Here is a 21,193-nt window from a genome sequence, read left to right on the forward strand (position 1 = left end):
ACAGGGGTTGGGGCATTGCAGATAAACATAGTGTGGTACTGGCTCACAGGGGCTGGGGCATTGCAGATAAAATAGGATCAATAATAGGGCGATAGTCTCAATGAACCCAGCAATATTATAAAATGAGATCACTGACTCCAGATGACCTATACGCTCCATGATGAGATGAATTGTTTGAGAAGGACCTTAATTAGTTGTAACAGGTATTTCTTTTAACTATTAAAATTACTGAACCTCTTGGGCAGTTACACGGAAATGTCAATAGAATTTAAGAACATGGGAATAATATACATATTAAATTAATGTACCAGGAAACTCTTGTTAATCCATATTTTTTGATGCGGTCTTAGTCTGTCTTAAAATATTCTTCATAGTAGTACACGAAAATCCCCAGTGCCTAAATTGAAGGGCGCTCCGCCCTACCCTCCCGAACCTCTGCCCTGCCCTTCCTAGGGCCCCCCTGCCCATAATTTTTTTATTTTTGTACATATGATGATTAATAATCTCTTATTACAATACATTGTAATTAATTTATTCCTCATTGTAGACACTATATTTGAATTGTTTACAATTATTAATAACATATAAATTAACATGCAAGAGGAAGCATTCCAGAAACGCCTGCGCGCTAGAAAGTGCCCTTTTGACAAAATACTGCACGTCCAAAGTGCCCTTTTGACAGAAAAGCCCCCCCTGCCCTTTTAAAATCTTAGCTGGAGCACTGAATCCCAGATGCTAAAAAACCCATTCACTAGATGGATATAAACATTCTTATAGTTTGTTTAATTAAAAAAAAAGATTCAGGCTCAAAGAAAGGCATTTATATGCATTGAATCATGTCAGGATGCTATATTGTTGTCTGATTTTATTTTCAAAAAAATTAATATTAGATACATACGGAATATTACGCTAGTCAATTGTTCCAAGAATTTGTATTACTCAAGTGGCTTGTGTGATGACGTATCACACGAGAGGCGGAGCCTTGAGTGTGATGCGAAATAGCACAAACCACGAGACTGATACAAACTCTTGGAACAATTGACTAGCGTAATATTCCTTTTATTATATACAACAACTAACGAAAAAAGTTAACAATTGTATTTTTTACTTTAACAAAACTGACAAAACAATGACTAAAACGTACGCCATTGTTTATTTAAGACGCGTATGAATACAGTTTATGTAAATTAACGTGTAAACATTCTAACCGGGAAAACACAGGTTTCCGACACGCTTACCTTAATGCCATTGTTAATCCAATGATTATAACAATTAAGTTGACAACTTTAAATTTTAATCGGACGTTAACAACAAAAACGTTGAATCGATATGCACTTCCACTTCTATCTTCCATGTCTTTACCGAAACTTACTTTAAACCACACTATTTTATTGTATTCCTATCGAAATATACATTTATGCATGATAAACACACACTCCAAAATATGTTTTGAATTCGTTCTATGTTTTTATGTCCCCCACTATAGTAGTGGGGGACATATTGTTTTTGCCCTGTCTGTTGGTCTGTTGGTCCGTTGGTCTGTTGGTCTGTTTGCGCCAACTTTAACATTTTGCAATAACTTTTGCTATATTGAAGATAGCAACTTCATATTTGGCATGCATGTGTATCTCATGAAGCTGCACATTTTGAGTGGTGAAAGGTCAAGGTCAAGGTCATCCTTCAAGGTCAAAGGTCAAATATATGTGGTCAAAATCGCTCATTTTATGAATACTTTTGCAATATTGAAGATAGCAACTTGATATTTGGCATGCATGTGTATCTCATGGAGCTGCACATTTTGAGTGGTTCAAGGTCAAGGTCATTCTTCAAGGTCAGAGGTCAAATATATGTGGCCCAAATCGCTTGTTTTATAAATACTTTTGCAATATTGAAGATAGCAACTTGATATTTGGCATGCATGTGCATCTCATGGAGCTGCACATTTTGAGTGGTTCAAGGTCAAGGTCAAGGTCATCCTTCAAGGTCAGAGGTCAAATATATGTGGCCCAAATCGCTTATTTTATGAATACTTTTGCAATATTGAAGATAGCAACTTGATATTTGGCATGCATGTGTATCTCATGGAGCTGCACATATTGAGTGGTGAAAGGTCAAGGTCATCCTTCACAAGGTCAAGGTCATCCTTCAAGGTCAAACATCATATAGGGGGACATTGTGTTTCACAAACACATCTTGTTAACAAATAGTTTATTGTTAAAAACACCACGTCGGACAAGTCCTTAAATTCCAGAGAGTTTAGATAAAACCATTGTGTTTCGTCACAGAAATGACGTCCCACGAAGTACTACGTTATATATTTTGTAATATAATTTTTTTTCTATTTTCGGTGTGCGTAATGTGACATCATTAAATGGGTCGAAGTAGTCCGGCTAGTATGGTAATACGGAATTGGAAACAGCGTGTAGCATAATACGGGATTTTTTATTTCAACGATTGTTACAACCTGTATTTTGTAAAAATCATTAAACAGGTATATAATAAATAAGAGTACTTGGCTCAGGGTTCCTTACTTTGCACAGGAAATCAAAAAACTAAATAAGTTGTCTGTCTGAGAAACCTACTGCAAAAAGTTAATTGTATCCCTGATTGCTATTTCAGTATTAAGCATCAGGAACACTCAAGAAGATGAACCCCCGGACCCGCAGCTCATGCGTCTTGACAACATGCTGATAGCCGAGGGCGTGGCCGGGCCTGAGAAGGGTGGTGGTTCATCAGCAGCGGCGAACGCGACGGCAGCGGCATCAGGCGGTCAGCCAGATAGCGCCATTGAGCACTCGGATTACAGAGCCAAGCTGGCACAGATTAGACAGATCTACCATACAGAGTTGGAGAAATATGAGCAGGTTTGTAAGGTTACCTTGAAAGTGAAGTGGTGTAACCGTAAAGCAGGGCTTTCTTTGGCTTGAATTGATATGTTGGGTACAGGGTTGTTTTTCCCTGTCTGTGTGAAAGGACAATTAGCACCATAGTTTGTCAAAAATGAGTGGCAAACTTTTCATAATTGCAAAAAAAATTAGTCATGATCTTTTTTAAATTGTGAAAATTTGGGTCACTTACTTCTCAAAATTGTGAAAACTTTACAATATCCAAGAAGAAGATAGCTGTTTTTGTTTGCTTTTGTTAAAAGTTAATGGATTTCAGTACTAAAGACTTAAGTTTTTTAATTTGCTTTTTGATAAAAAATCAAATGATCAAACCTCAATAATTGACTTTTGGCATATCCATTATTGGTTGTTTTATGGTTATTTTATAAAATGGAAAAATCAAAGCGAATTAGATATTACATTCACAAAACGTTGAAATTGATAATATTGGCAAAGCTCAGAAAAAGTCCTGCTTAAACCTTTGTAAATATGAGGATCATCATTATCAATTATTCATCATCAAGAAAGTAAGTAACAAGCATGCTTGGAATCTAAAAGTAAACAGTGGAGTGGATAGTTAACATCGTAGCAGTGGGTAAGTACTGTGTAACTAACAGCTTGGGTTTCAAACTGTAGAGTGGAATAGCTCTTTCTCTTTTAGCGGGCTCGTACAATAATTTTCATAATAAGTGTTTAACCTTTACTTCTCATTTTGCTGCGCAATTTATTATTAAGAAATAAGTTTGTACATGTATCCAGGGATTTTTTTTTCACAATTGGGAAAACTACCAGTACCAGCCAAATTGGGAAAACTTAGCGCGAAAGACCCTGAAATTGGGAAAATTTGCATCGTGAAGTCTTGAGATCGGGAATTAGGCATATCTGATTTTTTGACTCAAAAGTACTCTTAAATTGATAACTAAGTGTTGTCAAATCGTCAATATTATATTTACTTCATATTATATGCAGACATAGAGCTGCATAAAGGAAATAACTTAATGTTTCAATAATAAAAAATTAGGATTTTTTGAGACAGCAATTGGGAATTATGTAGTTTTTTCCCAATAGGGAAAGTGTCGTTTTCCGGTTCTTTTTGAAGAATGAAAAAATCGCAGTGGAAATGAATACTGGGTACGTAGTGGTAATCTTATAATATTGAAGGGTTAAGTTGGTATTATTAGAACAAGTTCTAAGAAAGAGAAATATGTATTTGTTAAATTTGCAAGACATTCAATGTGTATTTCAACTAAAAACAAGGGTGTTAAAATCTTTGTAAATTTTTTTTTTGTTAAGATAACAGCTGTCAAAATCAGGTCGCAGTAACTCTCAATTAATCCTTAATTTCACTTTTGTCACAGTAATTACTGATCCATACAAAGACATGTTTTTTATTCCCTGCCAAAAGTGAAGGGGTCTGTCCGTCCCTCTGTCATTAAACTTTTCAGGGCTATATCTCAGAAACAAGATATCAAGATGAAACTTCATAGACTTATAGATATCAATAAGAAGAAGTTCCTTGCGCAAGAACTAAAACGCCACACTTTCTTATATAAGCGTTTTTACCCTTTGTTGTTTTGTATGATCTTACATTTCAGGGCTATATCTCAGATAAGCTAAAAGGATTCAACATGCAACTTCATGGGTATATATATATCACTGAGGAGAAGCATCATGCATACTAATAATTACCATACATTTATATACTGTTAACTCTTTCAGTGCTGGAACCGAAGTTTGAAGGCCTTTGCAAACAGTTTGGATCCTGATGAGACGCCACAGAACGTGGCGTCTCATCAGGATCCAAACTGTTTGCTATTCTGATAGTGTTCTTTGAAAAAAAATCAAAGAAAATGCTAATTTTGGAAATTCAGCAGACGACATTTTAGCACACGACAAATTTCCCAGCATGCAAAGGGTTAACAGAAAGAAGCATCAGAACAGGCTAATCTTGTTGCTTCCAAACAAGAAAAAGGGGTCACCTAAATGGGGACTATTTCAGACAATTTTATGATGATCGCTCAGAGCAAAATTTGTGTAGGCACTGTAAGCATGCAAGTTGAATTTTAAAACCATGGGCTCAGATGCTCAAAACTTTTAAGCGCCAGTCAAGGTCACAGTCTGTTTATTTCAGACCCAAACAAATTTGTTTTAGATCAACATTAAGTTAATTTCTCATCCAGCTTTACAAGTTACATTTTTAGTTTTTATATTTTAAACACTATATTCTCATTTTTGTAGCATTTGTTCCCAATTTTGGTCAGAACACAGCTATTTTTCCCAATACAAAGGGTCTCCAGGGCCCCATTCCTAAAAAGGTGAACAAAAAAACACTGGTTAGCTTTACTTGCCGTTAAGCCACCAGCACCGGACCTAGTTCTCGGTATATGGAAGTTAAACTTGAGGGCTCAGTCTGAAACTGAATTATCAGATCTAGAATTGTTTAGCAGATAGAACATTTTCACACTGAACCCTTGCCATAAGTATATTGGTATTGGTTTGGTGCTCTTATGTGTCTAGTAAAACCTTGAAGTGACTTTGGGTGATTTGTCATAACAAACTGCTTGATGTTCTTTAAAACATATGTACTTGTTTTAACTAACTTCATATAAAGTGATAAACTTGCATTGTTTTGAAAATTATTATACATACTATGAACCATAATTTTGTAACATAGTATTCAATGTGAACAAATGTACAACCATATATATGTAGGAATTATGTAGAAAAATGTATTGTTTTATCTTGTTTGTGTGATTTTCCAAACTGAAATTAACCCATTTATGCCTTGCATCTAGAAAAAAAGGCCTTGGCAAACAGCGTAGACTCAGATGAGACGCCGCATGATGCGGCGTCTCATCTGGATCTGAGCTGTTTGCTTAAAGGAATTTCTGTAGGAAATATTCTTAATATAGAAATAAATGTACTAGACATCCCTAATTTTGGAAATAAATTGATCCAGTTTAGAAGGATGGGAGAGTCCACTAGGCATAAATGGGTTAAAGTAGATGGGTGTATTCAGTGCTCCAGATAACATGTGTAAAGGCGTAAAAACGAATAAAATTTCTTAAATAACGATTTAGATTTAAAATCTTTGCATAAAGTTACGCATTGAAAAAATAAAACACGAATTCGACATTTTCGAACGTGCGTAAAACTTCCAGTAGCAAATTATATATGGTAAACATTTCATCCCGGTTCTGACTCGTCGAGGCGCTCAATTAAAACTACAGCTTTAAGTCAACGTCACTTTGCTGTTAGGAAGGGCTACACTTAAGAACGGTCGAAAGGCCAAACAGTCTCGATTCTGTTCTCCTGGTATTACAGGCGAGTCATTACTGTTTATTGTACCTTTTTAATTACACTTATCGTAATTTTTATTCACACGTAATAAACAATATACCTATTCAAAATGTCATTAAAATTAAATGTTTAATATATATTTTTGATATGACTTTAACGGCGACCAAAATGCCATTATGACCTAAGCCGAAGTGACAGTTACTGTTTTAAATAAAAAATCAAAATGGCCGACCGAAGCGGTGTATCGAAGCGTAGAAGGCAAAAAAAAGCAAGATGAGCAAGATAGATGTGGGGTCTTTTGAGCCAGAAAAAGCTGTCCGATTATGGGAAAGCAAGAAACGGAAAAGAAAGCCAGGCTTTTCCAAGACTATAAACTAAAATGTTGGATTGTTGATGTGTCAAAAACAATGCATACAAATTATTTGGTAATATAGTGTTAAGAATTAATTTTATAAATAGGGGGTAAAATAAGAATTAATTTTTGAAATAGGGAGTAAATAAGAATTTGACCAAATTTTTATCTGGAGCTCTGGGTGTATTGGTTTGTACATTTATTGGAATGATTATTGCAAAAACACTTGGTGATTTGGTTATTTTAGCATGATGCTTGTTCTTTTACTACAGTGTAAAAAAATGCAAGATCTAATTTAAGCAATAATTATTTGTGAAACTTCATGATTTGCAAGTAGTTTGAACATGACATTTTATTTCTGATTCTCGTGGCAAAAAGTAGGAGAATTTTGTGATCATTTAGCAATCCTTTGAGAATGGTTAACAATTACAGACAGTTCTATGATTTTGTTCTATATAATTTAAATTAAAGTATTAATTTGAATAATGTTGTTCTTATTTGAACCAAAAGGCTGATTATTATTTAAAATAGATGTTGTAAATTGGCAAGACAATTTATTTTATGAAACATAAATCCTTCTGACCCTACATGTATATATGCTGCTCTTTTACACTCATGAACTTGTTAAAACTTTTGTTTTAAGGTAGTTGAATGTTGTTATTTATGTTTTCACTTCTGCGATGTTGTTCTCTTTACTGAAATGAAAATTATTTTACACCTATATTGTATTGAATGCAGACAATAAGAATGCAAAAGAAAGAATTCTACATCCCCAATGCTTTAGTTTAACCATAACATGATGTGGTGTAAGGTTATTGGTTATTGTCCCCTACCGGTTTCACTGGAGGGGACTTATGGTTTGCGCTCTGTCTGTCTGTCTGTCTGTCTGTCAGTCTGTCTGTCCGTCACACTTTTCTGGATCCTGCGATTACTTTAAAAGTTCTTAATATTTTTTCATGAAACTTGCAACATGGATAGATGGCAATATGGACATTATGCACGTCATTTCATTTTGTTCCTACGTCAAAAATTGTGGTTGCTATGGCAACCAAAAAAAAAAATCAAAAAAATCTGAAAATGGTAGAATTTCTGACAATTGTGGAGCCGGTAGGGGACCATATTGCTTGACAATAGCCTTGTTTTATATAAGTCACAAAATTGTCAAAAAATAAATTTGACCATTGTGTCAAGTTTAATTGCCCTGGGAAACAGTGCCATGCAGACTCAAGTTGATTTGGATCAAGTTATCAACACATATAAAGTGGGCCTTTATCACCAAGGTTATGATTTTGTCTGGATTTCCACGCTCACACAATATTTTAATGGTAATTTCTGTGATTTTAGAAAATTCGTAAACAAATTCAGTTTGGGGTTACTAATGTTCATGCTGTAAACATGTATGTATGTAAACACAGCCGCAACACATCTTATTGTGAATCCTCTCTGCACATAACACTAGCAGCATGATACGCATATTGCATTATTTTTGTTTAAGCTAGGTCATTGGCCTTTGATTCCCAATCTGTTTCCGAATGTTTCAACACAAATCGGTCTTTGAAAATGTGTTGGTTATTTGTTTTCTAAATGGCATCATACAAGAGAAATTGAAGATAATTGGGAATAATTAAATGATTGCAACATTTATAATACTGAATTTTAAAGACATAAAATGTACTAACGTAAAGCAGCATTTTGACATAATGGACATAAGTTATAATTAAAATATTAGATAAGTATAAAAATATAAGATGTTGTCCTGATGCCCTACTACAACAAAACAGATGTGGTATGGTAATGAAATAGTTACTTAAGGATACTTAATAGTAATGAATGAGGGTTAAACGTCTGATTTGAATAACTTCGCAGTAAAATAAATTGATGATCCTACATGGTAGACAGCTGTCAAGGGTTTAACACCTTTGTCATTAAGTTTTCGCACACCAAGTGACAAAAAAAGGCCTGACTCATTCACAGGTTAATGACACGTGGCTCGATATGGAAGACTTTTATTTGCAAAACTGTTTTGGGTCATCGGTGAACAACCATTCTGAGTTTTTAATTGCTGCAATTATTTTAAACAAGTGTTGGTTAACCACTTGTAGTAAATAAGAAAAAATCAGTTTCAGAATCACAGATTCTGATATCATTGCAGAACACAAAAAAGTGTTTGTAATTAAGAAGTATGCCCTATTAATATCACTGTAAGCTCATTACAATTGTAAAATAAAGCATTGTTGTTGTATGTGGAATTCTTTCGCTATCATACTATATACCTAGCCTGCTTTGTGATGTAAAACCTTGTATTCCCCTTGATTTAGCCGGATTCGGAAGGCACAGATCTGCAAAATAATGATTACCAGGCAAAACTCGCACGGATTCGCAACATATACCAGACTGAAATGGCTAAATATGATCAGGTAGAGGTTACACTACACTCATTCTTGGTGCATTGGATGTTTGCCTTCTAACAACGACATACTGGTATTTTGCTTGTTCTTTCAGAAATATATCTGAATCATCATTTTGCTGTTTAAAAACTCCTTGGCCTCTCATTTCAAAAGAGTATATTGAAAAAAGGGTTTCACTCATAGATTTTCTGGTGAAAGTCTGTTTATATAATGTATAGAAGTGTAAATTATTTTAATATTATTATAATTGATAAATCAAATAATGCCTAGTAAGAAAAAGTTTCATATAACCTTCTAAAAAATTAGGCTATTAGTTGTAAACCTTTTAATGACATCCAAATAGAAGGTTAATTAGGATGAAGTAAATTTGTAATGTGTAATGAGACTGTTTAATTGTTTCATGATTGCTTTACAAGTTAAAAAGTACATGGAGGGGTTCACAATATAACGGTGACATTTAGAGGCAAAGATCCAATGCACAGGACGTTTGGAGGCAGAGGTGCTGGTGGTTATTGGGTGAAGTGTCTGCAGGGATTTCTGTGGTTATCTTAACAGTCTGCATATGGCATTTATGTTAAAGATAACAGCCTTTGGGAAAAGGGGGTTTAATGCATGGGCGTAGTGTTGTCCCAGATAAGCCTGTGCAGTCCATAAAAGCTGATTAAGGGATGACACATTGTGCCTAAACTGGTTTTATTTCAGGAAAAGACTTCCTGTAAATGCAAAATACAATAAAAAGCGAAAATCTGGGACAACACTTAACGCAGGTGCATTAAACCCCCTTTTTTCTTTGTGTCTCTCATATGTTTCTTGTTACCTGTGGCATATAGAATTGTGTCAATGTGTCATTGGTTAGCCTGTATTTTACTGGGGTAGTTGAGTCCAGTGCTTTGCATGCACACAGAAAGAATGTCTGAATTAAATCGGTTTATGTGACTTCTTAGATCAACTTGGCACGATGGTCTGGTGGCGGGCTATTGTGATAACCCTATGTCCAGCCATGCCTAAAGTGTGTTGACAAATTTTAGCTTCTTATCGCATTTAAGGCCACATTTTTTCATCTAATTGTTATGAAACTTGCTCTGAATTGATATATTGCCAATATGTTGTTCAAGAATCTGGGACATGTGTGTCCAAAAACTAGGTCACATGGTCAAACTTTGAGAAAAATCTTATCACTTTATGAGCTATATTTATGACTCAACCTTAACGAAGTTTGTCAGAATGGTTATCTTGATGATATATAGACTCAGTTTGTATATGGGTAAAGATCAACACGAAATTATGCCACCTGGTGAAATCCTAGAAAAATCTACTAACCCCTAGAAGCCAATTTTATGACTCAATCTATGTTAGCTTCTTATGAAACTGGGTCAGAATGTTTATCCTGACAATAGCTCTACCAAATAGCGATTATTGGTTATGTGAGTCAGAAAATTAGGTCATCTGGTAAAATCTTAGAAAGATCTGGATGCCTCATTTATGAATCTTGATTAATCTTAGTCAGAATTGTATCTTAATAAAATGTAGGCCAAGTTGGAATCTAGGGCATGTGCTTCAAAAAACTAGGTCACCCAAAAAACTAGGTCACCAGGTAAAATATTGATTCCATCATTCAGGCCACAGTTAAGTCGCAATCTTGATAAAACTTGTCAGAATGTTCATCTTGATAAAACCTAGGTAATACCTAGTTAAAATTTGAATCTGGATCACATGTGTCTAAAAAGTAGTTCACCAGGTCATGTTTTGACAAACTGAGGTGAGCACTTAAAGGCCATCATGGCCCTCTTTATATGGGTGTCATGTGTCATTTGGCTTTGAAATTGCAACGACATTTTTAAATATTTTTTTAAGTGTGAAGCTGTTATTGAAGAACGTATTAATTATTCAGTTACTATTGGACAAAACATTACTTTTAAATAATCATCCTTTCACTATCTCCAAAGTATCGGCTGTTGCAAATTAGGCATTTTACTGAAATTTTAGACATTATCAAAATTTTAATAATTTAACTGACATAACAAACAAGGCTACTGTTTGTGTGGATCGATGTTTTGGATTGCGGCAGGCAGGTGCTTGGGTTACCATGGTGAAATGATGTAAACATGCTCAGGGCTTTCATTTTGCCACTTTTTTCTGGGATGAACAAGAGAGAAAAATGCATAATTTTTCTCACATTTTTGTTTGCAGTTGCCACTTAAACATGCAAACTCGTTATTAATATTATTAAATATTAAAATCATAACAGTTCTGAATCATAATGGTTCTGAAAATTATAAATGAGAACACTTTCTGTGATATAATGTCTCAATCTTTGCCCTCTATTCTTTAAGGAAATTGTCAGATTTTCCTGAAGGGCTAATCTTTTGGTGCAGTGAAGGCCCTGAAAGAATTGTATTTGGGCCACTTCATGCGAAAAAGTGTCTTTAAGTCATATGCTGCCAGCGCAGCTCCAGACTAGCCTGTGCATTAGCGCTGTCTGGGAAGGAGCTGCCATGTACAATTTTGATTCTACGAAAACCTTGACTGACTTTATACAGACGGTAATTCTTGAAGGTACATTAGCTGCATAATATGGCATAAGACACATTTTTCACACAGCGTGGCATGTTTGTGTGTTTGTTTTCTTAAGTTAGTAGAATGGTGTAAATAATGTACTTAATATGGTATGACAAATCACCCAACTATCAGTGAAGATTATGAAATATGATAACAAAATACTAATACTGTAGAATGTGTAAGATTTGTATTTAATTGTATGCATGGGTTTCTTCCAAACTTGTATAGGGTCGAGTTCTGATGATCTTCATTTCTTGTTTTAACAATGGCTCGGTCCAATGTTCCTTTCCCTTACTATCTCATTCTTTCTTCTGTAACAAATTGTGTTTATGACAAACTTATTGCATGATTAAGATAGTATTAAGTCTGTGAAAAATATTATATGAAAAAAGAGACCAAAATATAAAATCAGATTTCTATGTTCTGCTGTATCATTTGCTTGATAAGCCCTAGATGACAGAATTAATGTTAGTCTCCAAACTGTACACATTTTAATTTGTGAAATAGTCTTTTTGAACTTTCGAAACAGAATTTGTATGGGCTAAACTGAGCATAACTGAAGGCTGAGTATAACTGAAGGCTGAGTATAACTGAAGGCTGAGTTTAACTGAAGGCTGAGTATAACTGAAGGCTGAGTTTAACCGAAGGCTGAGTTTAACTGAAGGCTGAGTTTAACTGAAGACTGAGTTTAACTGAAGGCTGAGTTTAACTGAAGACTGAGTATAACTTAAGGTAATATATAGTAGAAGGCTAAGTATACCATACCTAATGGACAAATTTAACTGATGGCAAAGGATAACTGATTGCAAGTTATAACTGAAGGGTATGTATAACTAAAAGCTAAGTATAACTGATGTCAATATATAACTGAGGTATTTACTTGTTTTTTTGGGTGTGTGTTTTACTCAGGCCTGCAGCGAATTCACAACACACGTGGTCAACTTATTGCGCGAACAGAGTCGCACCAGGCCCATAGCTCCTAAAGAAATAGAACGCATGGTCAGCATCATTCGCAAGAAGTTTGCCGCTATCGAAATGCAGTTGAAGCAGAGCACCTGTGAGGCTGTAATGATACTCCGATCTCGATTTCTGGACGCCAGGTAAGATTTTCTTCTAATTTTACTGTGGGTGTTAACCCTTTCATTGCTGGAACCAAATTTTGAAGGCCTTTGCAAACAGTTTGGATTCAGATGAGATGCCACAGAACATGACGTCTCATCAGGATCCAAACTGTTTGCTATTCTGATAGTATTCTTTGAAAAAAATCGAAGAAAATGCTAATTTTATAAAAAAAAGCAGACAACATTTTAGCAGACGACAAATTTCCCAGCATAAAAAGGGTTAAATTATGTAAATTTCTTAGAAGAAAAAGATATGATTTTCTTCATGTTTACTTAGTGTGGTCATTATCATTTTATGTTGTTTTACAAGAACTTTGCATCAGTTTTTGTTTAAACATATTAGTATAATTTGAAGTTAGAGGAGTATGCAGGGTTGTGATTATAAGACAATGTACAGATCAAATAGTTCAAAATTATTGACAATATATTGTTTTTGCGGGGGGATATCAATTCAACGAATTTGCTTGTTTCATTTATAATTTCAACTTTCATACAGACTTTGTTGTTGGGTAAAACTAGTACAAAATACAGTCCTTTAACATTTATTGCAACTCTGATGGCAATTCAGAATGTGATATTGTGCTGTAATGTTTTACCAAGTATCATATAGTTTCTTAATCCACACTTGTCAAAACTGTCCAAGAAAATTCATGTGTGCATTAATTTTCTCAAGATCTGGCATGCATGAACTGATAAGCGAGAAATATGCATGTCATGATTAAAGATTATGTCTTTCAATATTTATGCATCATCATTGAAGCTCTTACATTTGAGCCTTTCTCTGGGAACATAGGGGTTTATAACTATTATATGAGTCGTGTTCTGAGAAAACTGGGCATAATGCATGTGCGTAAAGTGTCGTCCCAGATTAGCCTGTGCAGTTCACACAGGCTAATCAGGGACGACACTTTCCGCTTAAACTTGATTGTCGGTCTCAAGGAGGGACTTCCTTGAAACTAAAAATACCATAAAAGCGGAAAGTGTCGTCCCTGATTAGCCTGTGAGGACTGCACAGGCTAATCTGGGACGACACTTTACGCACATGCATTATGCCCAGTTTTCTCAGAACTACTTAGAGTAAGGCTCATATCTTTTGCCTGACAAGGACCTCCATCTTATATTAATAAAGCCAAAAATATGCTGCATCCCTGTCTAAAAAATATAATCAGCCTTCCCTCCATGCCAATCCTCAATTAAATTGAAATAAAAATCCCCGGGGGGAAAAACTTACCAATCACTGAGTGTGTTAAGTTAGATTTTCAAATAGAAGGACTGTAACTCCACAGTAGGAATATTTAATTAAATGAAGTAGACTACTAGATGTATTGTATTATTATTTATAATATAAGCTGATGTCTGAGAGAGGCACGACCCGACACAGAGATGGGATCCTGTCTTATTTACATATAAACTGATTATTTTGTTTTCTCATTGTAAACTGATGCATATGTACCCAATTTGACAGATATATGTCATATTCATAAAATGCAGGCAGAAACTCTAAATGATTTTGTAATTGGGAACTTACTTGTATACGTAACGAACATTCAGACCATTCAAGCATGTGAATGGCACAACTTCCATGTGGTTCCCAACTTTCATGTGGTCTGTGCAACTATTGCTAAATTAATTTTTTATGCTGCATGATGAATAATGTTAATACAATATAATAAACACTTTTTTAACTTCTTAAAGTTACTGCATGTGTTTCTGATGAAGTTGATAAAAGTTTATTTTGAAGTTCTGATTTTGTATCCATGAATATCAATTATAAATTGAAATGTCATCATGCATAGTTTAACCGTGATGTATTGATGACTTTAAAATTGAAATTCTGCTCGCACAGGAGCTATCATTGTCATGGCTGCAAAGGTGTTAAGTAATTGTCTATTTATGTTGCATATTACCCAAATTTTAAATTATATTAAGGAGATAATTTATGTTGGAATTAATCCCATCTTATAATGCTTACGTAAAGTCAGCAAGTGCACTTGACAATTATGAAATGCACAAAATGTGTGTGGTATGTTGTTATAATTTTTGTTTAAGTGCTCAATTATCATTTCAATGTTCAGTTCATATCGTAGACTTTTTGGAATCAGACATCCCATTAAGGATGATTTATTAATTAATACAAATTGTAGCATTAATGTGCGTCAAACTTATGATATTCATCTGACCCCACCAAGTAACTTATAAAAAGAAATAAACAACAACAAAAAAGTGGAAATTACTGACTATTCCTGAAAATATTATGTCTTGCGACTTGCATTTGATATTGAACTCAATATTTAAAAAAAGATACAACAAAATAAATGGTATAATTAGGTGAAACAAAATCGGAACTTCACTTAGAATGTCAGTTTTGTCCATTTCATTTAATGATAATGTAAATTTGCACAGCTTATATCATTCTTCCAGTTATCAAAATTTAAATATTGTATATATATTATTCTGTAACAGGCGAAAGAGGCGCAATTTTAGTAAACAAGCAATAGAAATGCTTAACGATTACTTCTACTCGCACCTGAGTAATCCATACCCTAGCGAAGAAGCGAAGGAGGAAATGGCTCGCAAATGCAATATAACGGTGTCCCAGGTGTGTGTTATATAGTCTGTTAATTATTTGCGTTACATACTGTACACTTCCTAATTTATGCTGTTGTCATCACTTATCACCAAAAAGGAAGTTAATCTTTTGCTGTTTGGCTGGTTAAAAAACAAAGCAACAAAAGAACATTTTAAAAAGTTTTTGGTGGTTTAAGGATGGGTGAAGATTTGCAAAATGTCAGCCAGTGAAAAATGGTTACCATAGTTATTCTGTTTCAGACTTTGTTGAAACATGCTGAAACCGCATGACAAGCTCGACATTAGGAAGTGTACGGTATTTTTACTCTTTACTTAACATAAGAACAATTGTGTTTCTCTTTATAATTGTTTACAACAGGAGAAAGAGACGAAATTTTAGTAAACAGGCCACAGAAGTGCTAAACGAATACTTCTATTCACACCTGAGTAATCCCTACCCTAGCGAAGAAGCGAAAGAAGAATTGGCTCGCAAATGCAATATAACGGTGTCCCAGGTGTGTGTTATAATCAACCTACGCATATTATACCTATTGCTCAATGACAACAAAAATTATTTGTGTTTGAAGAATTTAAAATCCCTTACTGTGTATACCATACTTCATATTTGGTTTGAGTAATAATCCGCTTTTGACATTCTGAAACTGTGAAAATTTTATAATGTTTCAGATTGTGTTGATAAGTGCATTATTTAACTCAAGATGGCTAGAATTCTTCATGAAAATGTCAAGCTTTTCGTTTAGCAATTAAATCAACTGTGTTCACTTTTGTCTGTTTATTTGGTCCAAACTATATTATCTTTTGTCCTCACATTTACACTTGTGTTTGTAACTGTGAACACTGTCCATATATACTGTCCGTATTTTGAGTTACTGTGAAATGCATCTGCATCAGAATTAGCGTGTCCAAAAACTGGTGAAGGCCCCTCTGACTGTATCAATTTAACTCTTTTAATTGCTGGAACCGAATTTTGAAGGCCTTTGCAAACAGTTTAGATCCAGATGAGACGCCACACAACGTGGCGTATCATCAGGATCCAAACTGTTTGCTATTCTAATAGTATTATTTGAAAAAAAATCGAAGAAAATGTTAATTTTAGAAATTCAGCAGACGACATTTTAGCAGACGACAAATTTCTCATCATGCAAAGGGTTAATCCTTTACCACTTAGATACGTATTTTGATGCATTTTTAGTCCCTTAGAAAGTTAACTTTAATTAAAAACCTTTCTTCCTAGATTCAAGTTTTAAAGTCTTCATTTCCAACCTTGTGAATGGAAAAGGGTTAAATACACCTAATTTTAAAGCTTCAAGGGATGCAGTTTGTAAAAAAATTCAAAGTTTCATCAAAGATCAATCGAGCTATTCTATTTGACAATTATTTTTTCAGGTGTTTTGAATAATAGACATATTTGTCCCAATTTGTTGCTAATTGATTCCTTTAAATGTATGTTCATTCTTACTTTTGTACAAAAACCTTTAAATTATTTATTGCTGGTATATTTGATCCTTTGTCTAAAATATTTTGTTGCAGCAAAACCAATTCAAATGTCCCAATCCAAAAAAAATATAAGTAAACAGTTCTTTCTGAAATAACAGTGTATTACCACTTCCTCCAGTTTATCTGTGAAAAAATAAGAATGTTAAGAAATAAAATTAATTTCCGCAACAGTGATATATAAACAAGACTATCAATATTTCACAGAAATTTAACATAAATAAGAGGAAAAAAATAATTGCATCATTATTGACTCATAAACACCACTTCATCCATATTTCGCAGAAAGTATACATAATTAAGAGGCCAATATGAGTTTTCTGACCTATTGTTTTCCATGCAACTAGTATATAGTTACTTTCCCCAGGTGTGATTGCATTAGCAAGGCAGTTAAGTTGACATGTTTATTACAACTATCTGGAGCCAGCAATATCTTAAATCCACTTATGGCCATTGTTGGCGCAAATTAATGTTTAAGTAATGGATGATATTAGGTTTTATTACATTTTATTATACGGAAGAAGAAACTTCTTTGAATGTCATGCAGGGTTTGCACCAATCGACCGCCCCCGGTTTTAACAGGCGGTTTTTACAGGTTAAAACCGCCCTGGTCAATACTCCCGAAGTGGTCATTACTGGTCAATACTGGTCAATTGAACTTTACCCCCAATTTTGATTAATATTCCATGCTTAATTAAACAATATTGATAATATAAATTAAACAGACATGTTGCCAATAATGTCTTAAGCTAGTAATACCCACTATTTTATACCTGTTCATGCAATATGTAAGTCAATCTATCAAAATTTTGCAAATTAATCAAAGTTGGTCAATGGGATTTTTTGGTTGATTGAACATTTTTTTAAATTCTAAAGAATGTTCAGATAATTCTTGATTCAACAAGATTAACATAATGACACAACAATGATGTGCATTATCAAAATTATATTAAATGTTTTTGAGATTAAAAAAGTTTATACACATATGAACATGCCATCATCATCACATCATACAGGCATTGTCAAAATTTGTGTTGTTGAACTGTCACAACTGTTGAACTTTGATTGCTTTTTCATGTCATGAGGTGAGGCATGTTATACATAAGCAAGATACAGAAGTTGTTTTTGCTGAATCCTTGTTATTCAGAGTCAGAAATCAATGTTTTCTTGCCCAGATTATGTCTGAATACCTGTTCTAGAGTTTTCAAAATAAGACTCAGTGTTGACAAAACATTAATACTCTATTTCAATTGCCTTGGACAGTTTTTTTTATCCCCTGCCAAAAGGTGGAGGGATAAAGAATTAGCGTTGTCAGTCGGTCTTTTCGTCCGTCTGTTTATCCGTCCTTCTATTACAAAATTTTCAGGGATGTATCTCAGAAACTATATGAGATATCAACATGAAACTTCATGGGTGTAAAGATATCAATTAGGAGAAGTGCCATGCAAAACAATCAGAACACATGGGTTTTTCTAGCCATATTCGGAAAAGGAGTCTGGTCAAATTGGGATTTTTTAAATCGATAAAATCAAGCTACTGGCAGTCTGTTCAGGTTTTATGCTGTTTGCTACTCATCAGTTCAGGGTTGGAAGTGAAGAATATAAAATTTGAATCTATTAAGAAAGGTATTTGATTAAATGTAACTTTCTAAGCTATTACACCTGCGTCGTATCTTAAGTGGTTAAGGGTTAAAATGATAAGTTACAAATGCTCTGATTAATTGTGTGAACATAATTATATTGCAAATGCTCTGATTAATTGTGTGAACATAATTATATTACAAAATGGCCTCTAATAATGATCTGTTGTGTGTGCTAATGTGACACAATATTTGATGAATTGAACGATCAATTATATATTTTGGCATTACACTTGAAAATAAGCATTTTTTTGTGAACATTAAATCTTCTCTTTTGTACAAATTTCTTTGATCACCATCCATAAATTGGTTGCTTTGATGATAATTATGTAAATGATATTTCATGATTTTATTTTTTCTTCAAAATATTGTCAACAAGGTTGACTGATGGCTGGTCAAACATAAGGGAGGTTTATAGACTGCATAATGTTTGTTACAGCTTGTTTAAATACAACAACAACAGCTATAGTCTCCACTATTTCACAGTGTGTGAAAATTGAGAAATCAAATGGTTCCATTTCTATGGTATAATTTCTGTATATTTGTATGGACTAAGTATACAAATTACTTCAGCATTTTTTTTCTCTAAAAAATTATCTTTCAAACTTCCTCAATGCATTTCATGATATATACTGATAAACACAAAATACAAATCTTAAATGAGTTACACTATTATACCAATGAAAGTTTTAACTGAAAAGCATAGGGCATTGTCTTTTTTTATGTTATTAAGTATTTATAATGTTCAAAATTATTCCACCACTTAATGATCATTATGAACTAATGTATGGTGATCTGTGTAAAAAAACTAGTGTTTGGTTTTCTTTAAATCTAGAAGAGTGACTTCCAAATAATTCTACCCCATGAAGGCTAATGATAACATTTAAGTGGTATTTAGGGTAATGATGTCATTTAATACCACTCTTGCCAAAGTATAACAATGAGATCCCAAGATTTGTGTGAAAGTCATTGTGTTTTCTGTGGATGGGACAAGTTCAAACCTCATCCATCATGACTGTCAGAGCTGTAGCTCAGTGTTAACCCCTTTATGCCTAGTGGACTCTCCCATTCTTCTAAATTGGATCAATTTATTTCAAAAATTAGGGATGTCTAGTATATTTATTTCTATATTTAGAATATTTCTTACAGAAATTCCTTTAAGCAAACAGCGCAGACCCTGATGAGTTGCCGCATCATGCGGCGTCTCATCTGGGTCTACGCTGTTTGCAAAGGCCTTTTTTCTAGACGCTAGGCATAAATGCTTTAAGACTGGCTGCTTTATCACCGCGGCTTCAATAAAAGTCGTTAACAGTATTTACAACTGGTATCAGGAGCCAAATAATTATTATACCCCCATTATCATTGGTAATGGGGGCTATATAGGAGTCACTTTGTCGGTTGGTCTGTCGCTTGGTCTGTCGGTCTGTCTGTCTGTCCCGAAATTTCATTCAATCTTCACCAAACTTGGTCACAAGTTATATCTAGATGATGTATAGGTCAAGTTTAAATATGGGTCATGCCTTGTCAAAAACTAGGTCACAGGGTCACCTAGTGTGTTTTAAACTGAAAGTTTGTCCGGACCATAAATATGTCATTTATCGTTAGATTTTTAAAAAACTTGGTACATTTGTTCACCATCATGGGACGGTGTGTCGTGTGGAAAAAGTACGTCAACATCTCAAAGGTCAAGGTCACACTTGGAGATCAAAGGTCAAATGCATGTACGGGCCATAACTTTATCATTTATTGTGAGATTTAAAAATCATTTGGTATATTTGTTGACCATCATTGAACGGTGTGTCGCGCGAAAGAATTTTGTCCATATCTCCAAGGTCAAGGTCACACTTTGAGTTCAAAGAAAGGTCAAATGCATGTCCGGGCCTTAACTTTATCATTGATTGTGAGATAATAAAATTATGTGGACAATTTGTTCACCATCATTGGACGGTATGTCACAAGAAAGAATTACGTCAATATCTCCAAGGTCAAGGTCACACTTTGAGTTCAAAGCTAAAAATGGCCGTAAATGAGCTTGTCCGGGCAATAACTATGTCATTCATTGTGAGATTTTAAAATCATTTGGCACATTTGCTCACCATCATTGTACAGTGTTTCACGCGAAAGAATAACGTTGATATCTCCTAGGTCAAGGTCACACTTTAAGTTCAGAGGTCAAAAATGGCCATAAATGAGCTTGTCCAGGCCATAACTATGTTGTTCATTGTGAGATTTTAAAGTCATTTGGCACATTTGTTCAGCATCATTGGCCAGTGTGTTGCGCGAAAGAATTACATTCATATCTCCAAGGTCAAGGTCAAACTTTGAGTTCAAAGGTCAAAAATGGCCATAAATGAGCTTGTCCGGGCCATTACTATGTCATTCATTGTGAGATTTTAAAATTACTTGGTACATTTGTTCGCAATCATTGGACAATGTGTCATGTGTAAGAATTATGTCGATATCTTCAAGGTCAAGGTCGCACTTGGAGTTCAAAAGTGAAAAAATGGCCCTTAATGAGCTTGTCCGGGCCATAATTATGTCATTCATTGTGAGACTTTAAAATGACTCTGTACATTAATTTTGTTCACAGTCATTGAACAGCGTGTCATGCGAAAAAAATCAAGAGTTCAAAGGTCAAAATGGCCATAAATTATAATGGCATAATAATTCTTAAAAATCACCATTTAGATTCTCTTGTTTTGTGAAGACAGCTTGTAAAATAGTCTGTGTTAATGCGGCATGTGGGGGTATACGTCACGTCTGTGACAAAGCTCTAGTTTGAGCCACGTTCAGGGAAAAGGAGGTTAAATGAGCGTGTTAAGTTTTGTGCCAGATTAGCCTGTGCA

The 21,193-nt window shown here is 34.4% G+C and overlaps 1 protein-coding gene across 4 annotated transcripts in view; it reads left to right on the top strand.

Annotated features, from left to right (window-relative positions):
• Positions 1 to 21,193, top strand: part of LOC127837507 (pre-B-cell leukemia transcription factor 1-like) — a 52,236-nt gene that overhangs the window by 17,238 nt on the left and 13,805 nt on the right. For all 4 annotated transcript variants that reach the window (XM_052364654.1, XM_052364655.1, XM_052364653.1 and 1 more), the window contains exons 3-5: positions 2,620 to 2,864; positions 12,414 to 12,604; positions 15,573 to 15,708. In XM_052364654.1, coding sequence (XP_052220614.1) covers positions 2,620 to 2,864; positions 12,414 to 12,604; positions 15,573 to 15,708 — 572 coding nt within the window. The remainder of the gene's footprint in view (positions 1 to 2,619; positions 2,865 to 12,413; positions 12,605 to 15,572; positions 15,709 to 21,193) is intronic.

The sequence above is a fragment of the Dreissena polymorpha genome, chromosome 7, assembly GCF_020536995.1.
Source record: "Dreissena polymorpha isolate Duluth1 chromosome 7, UMN_Dpol_1.0, whole genome shotgun sequence".
In the NCBI taxonomy this organism is placed as follows: domain Eukaryota; kingdom Metazoa; phylum Mollusca; class Bivalvia; order Myida; family Dreissenidae; genus Dreissena; species Dreissena polymorpha.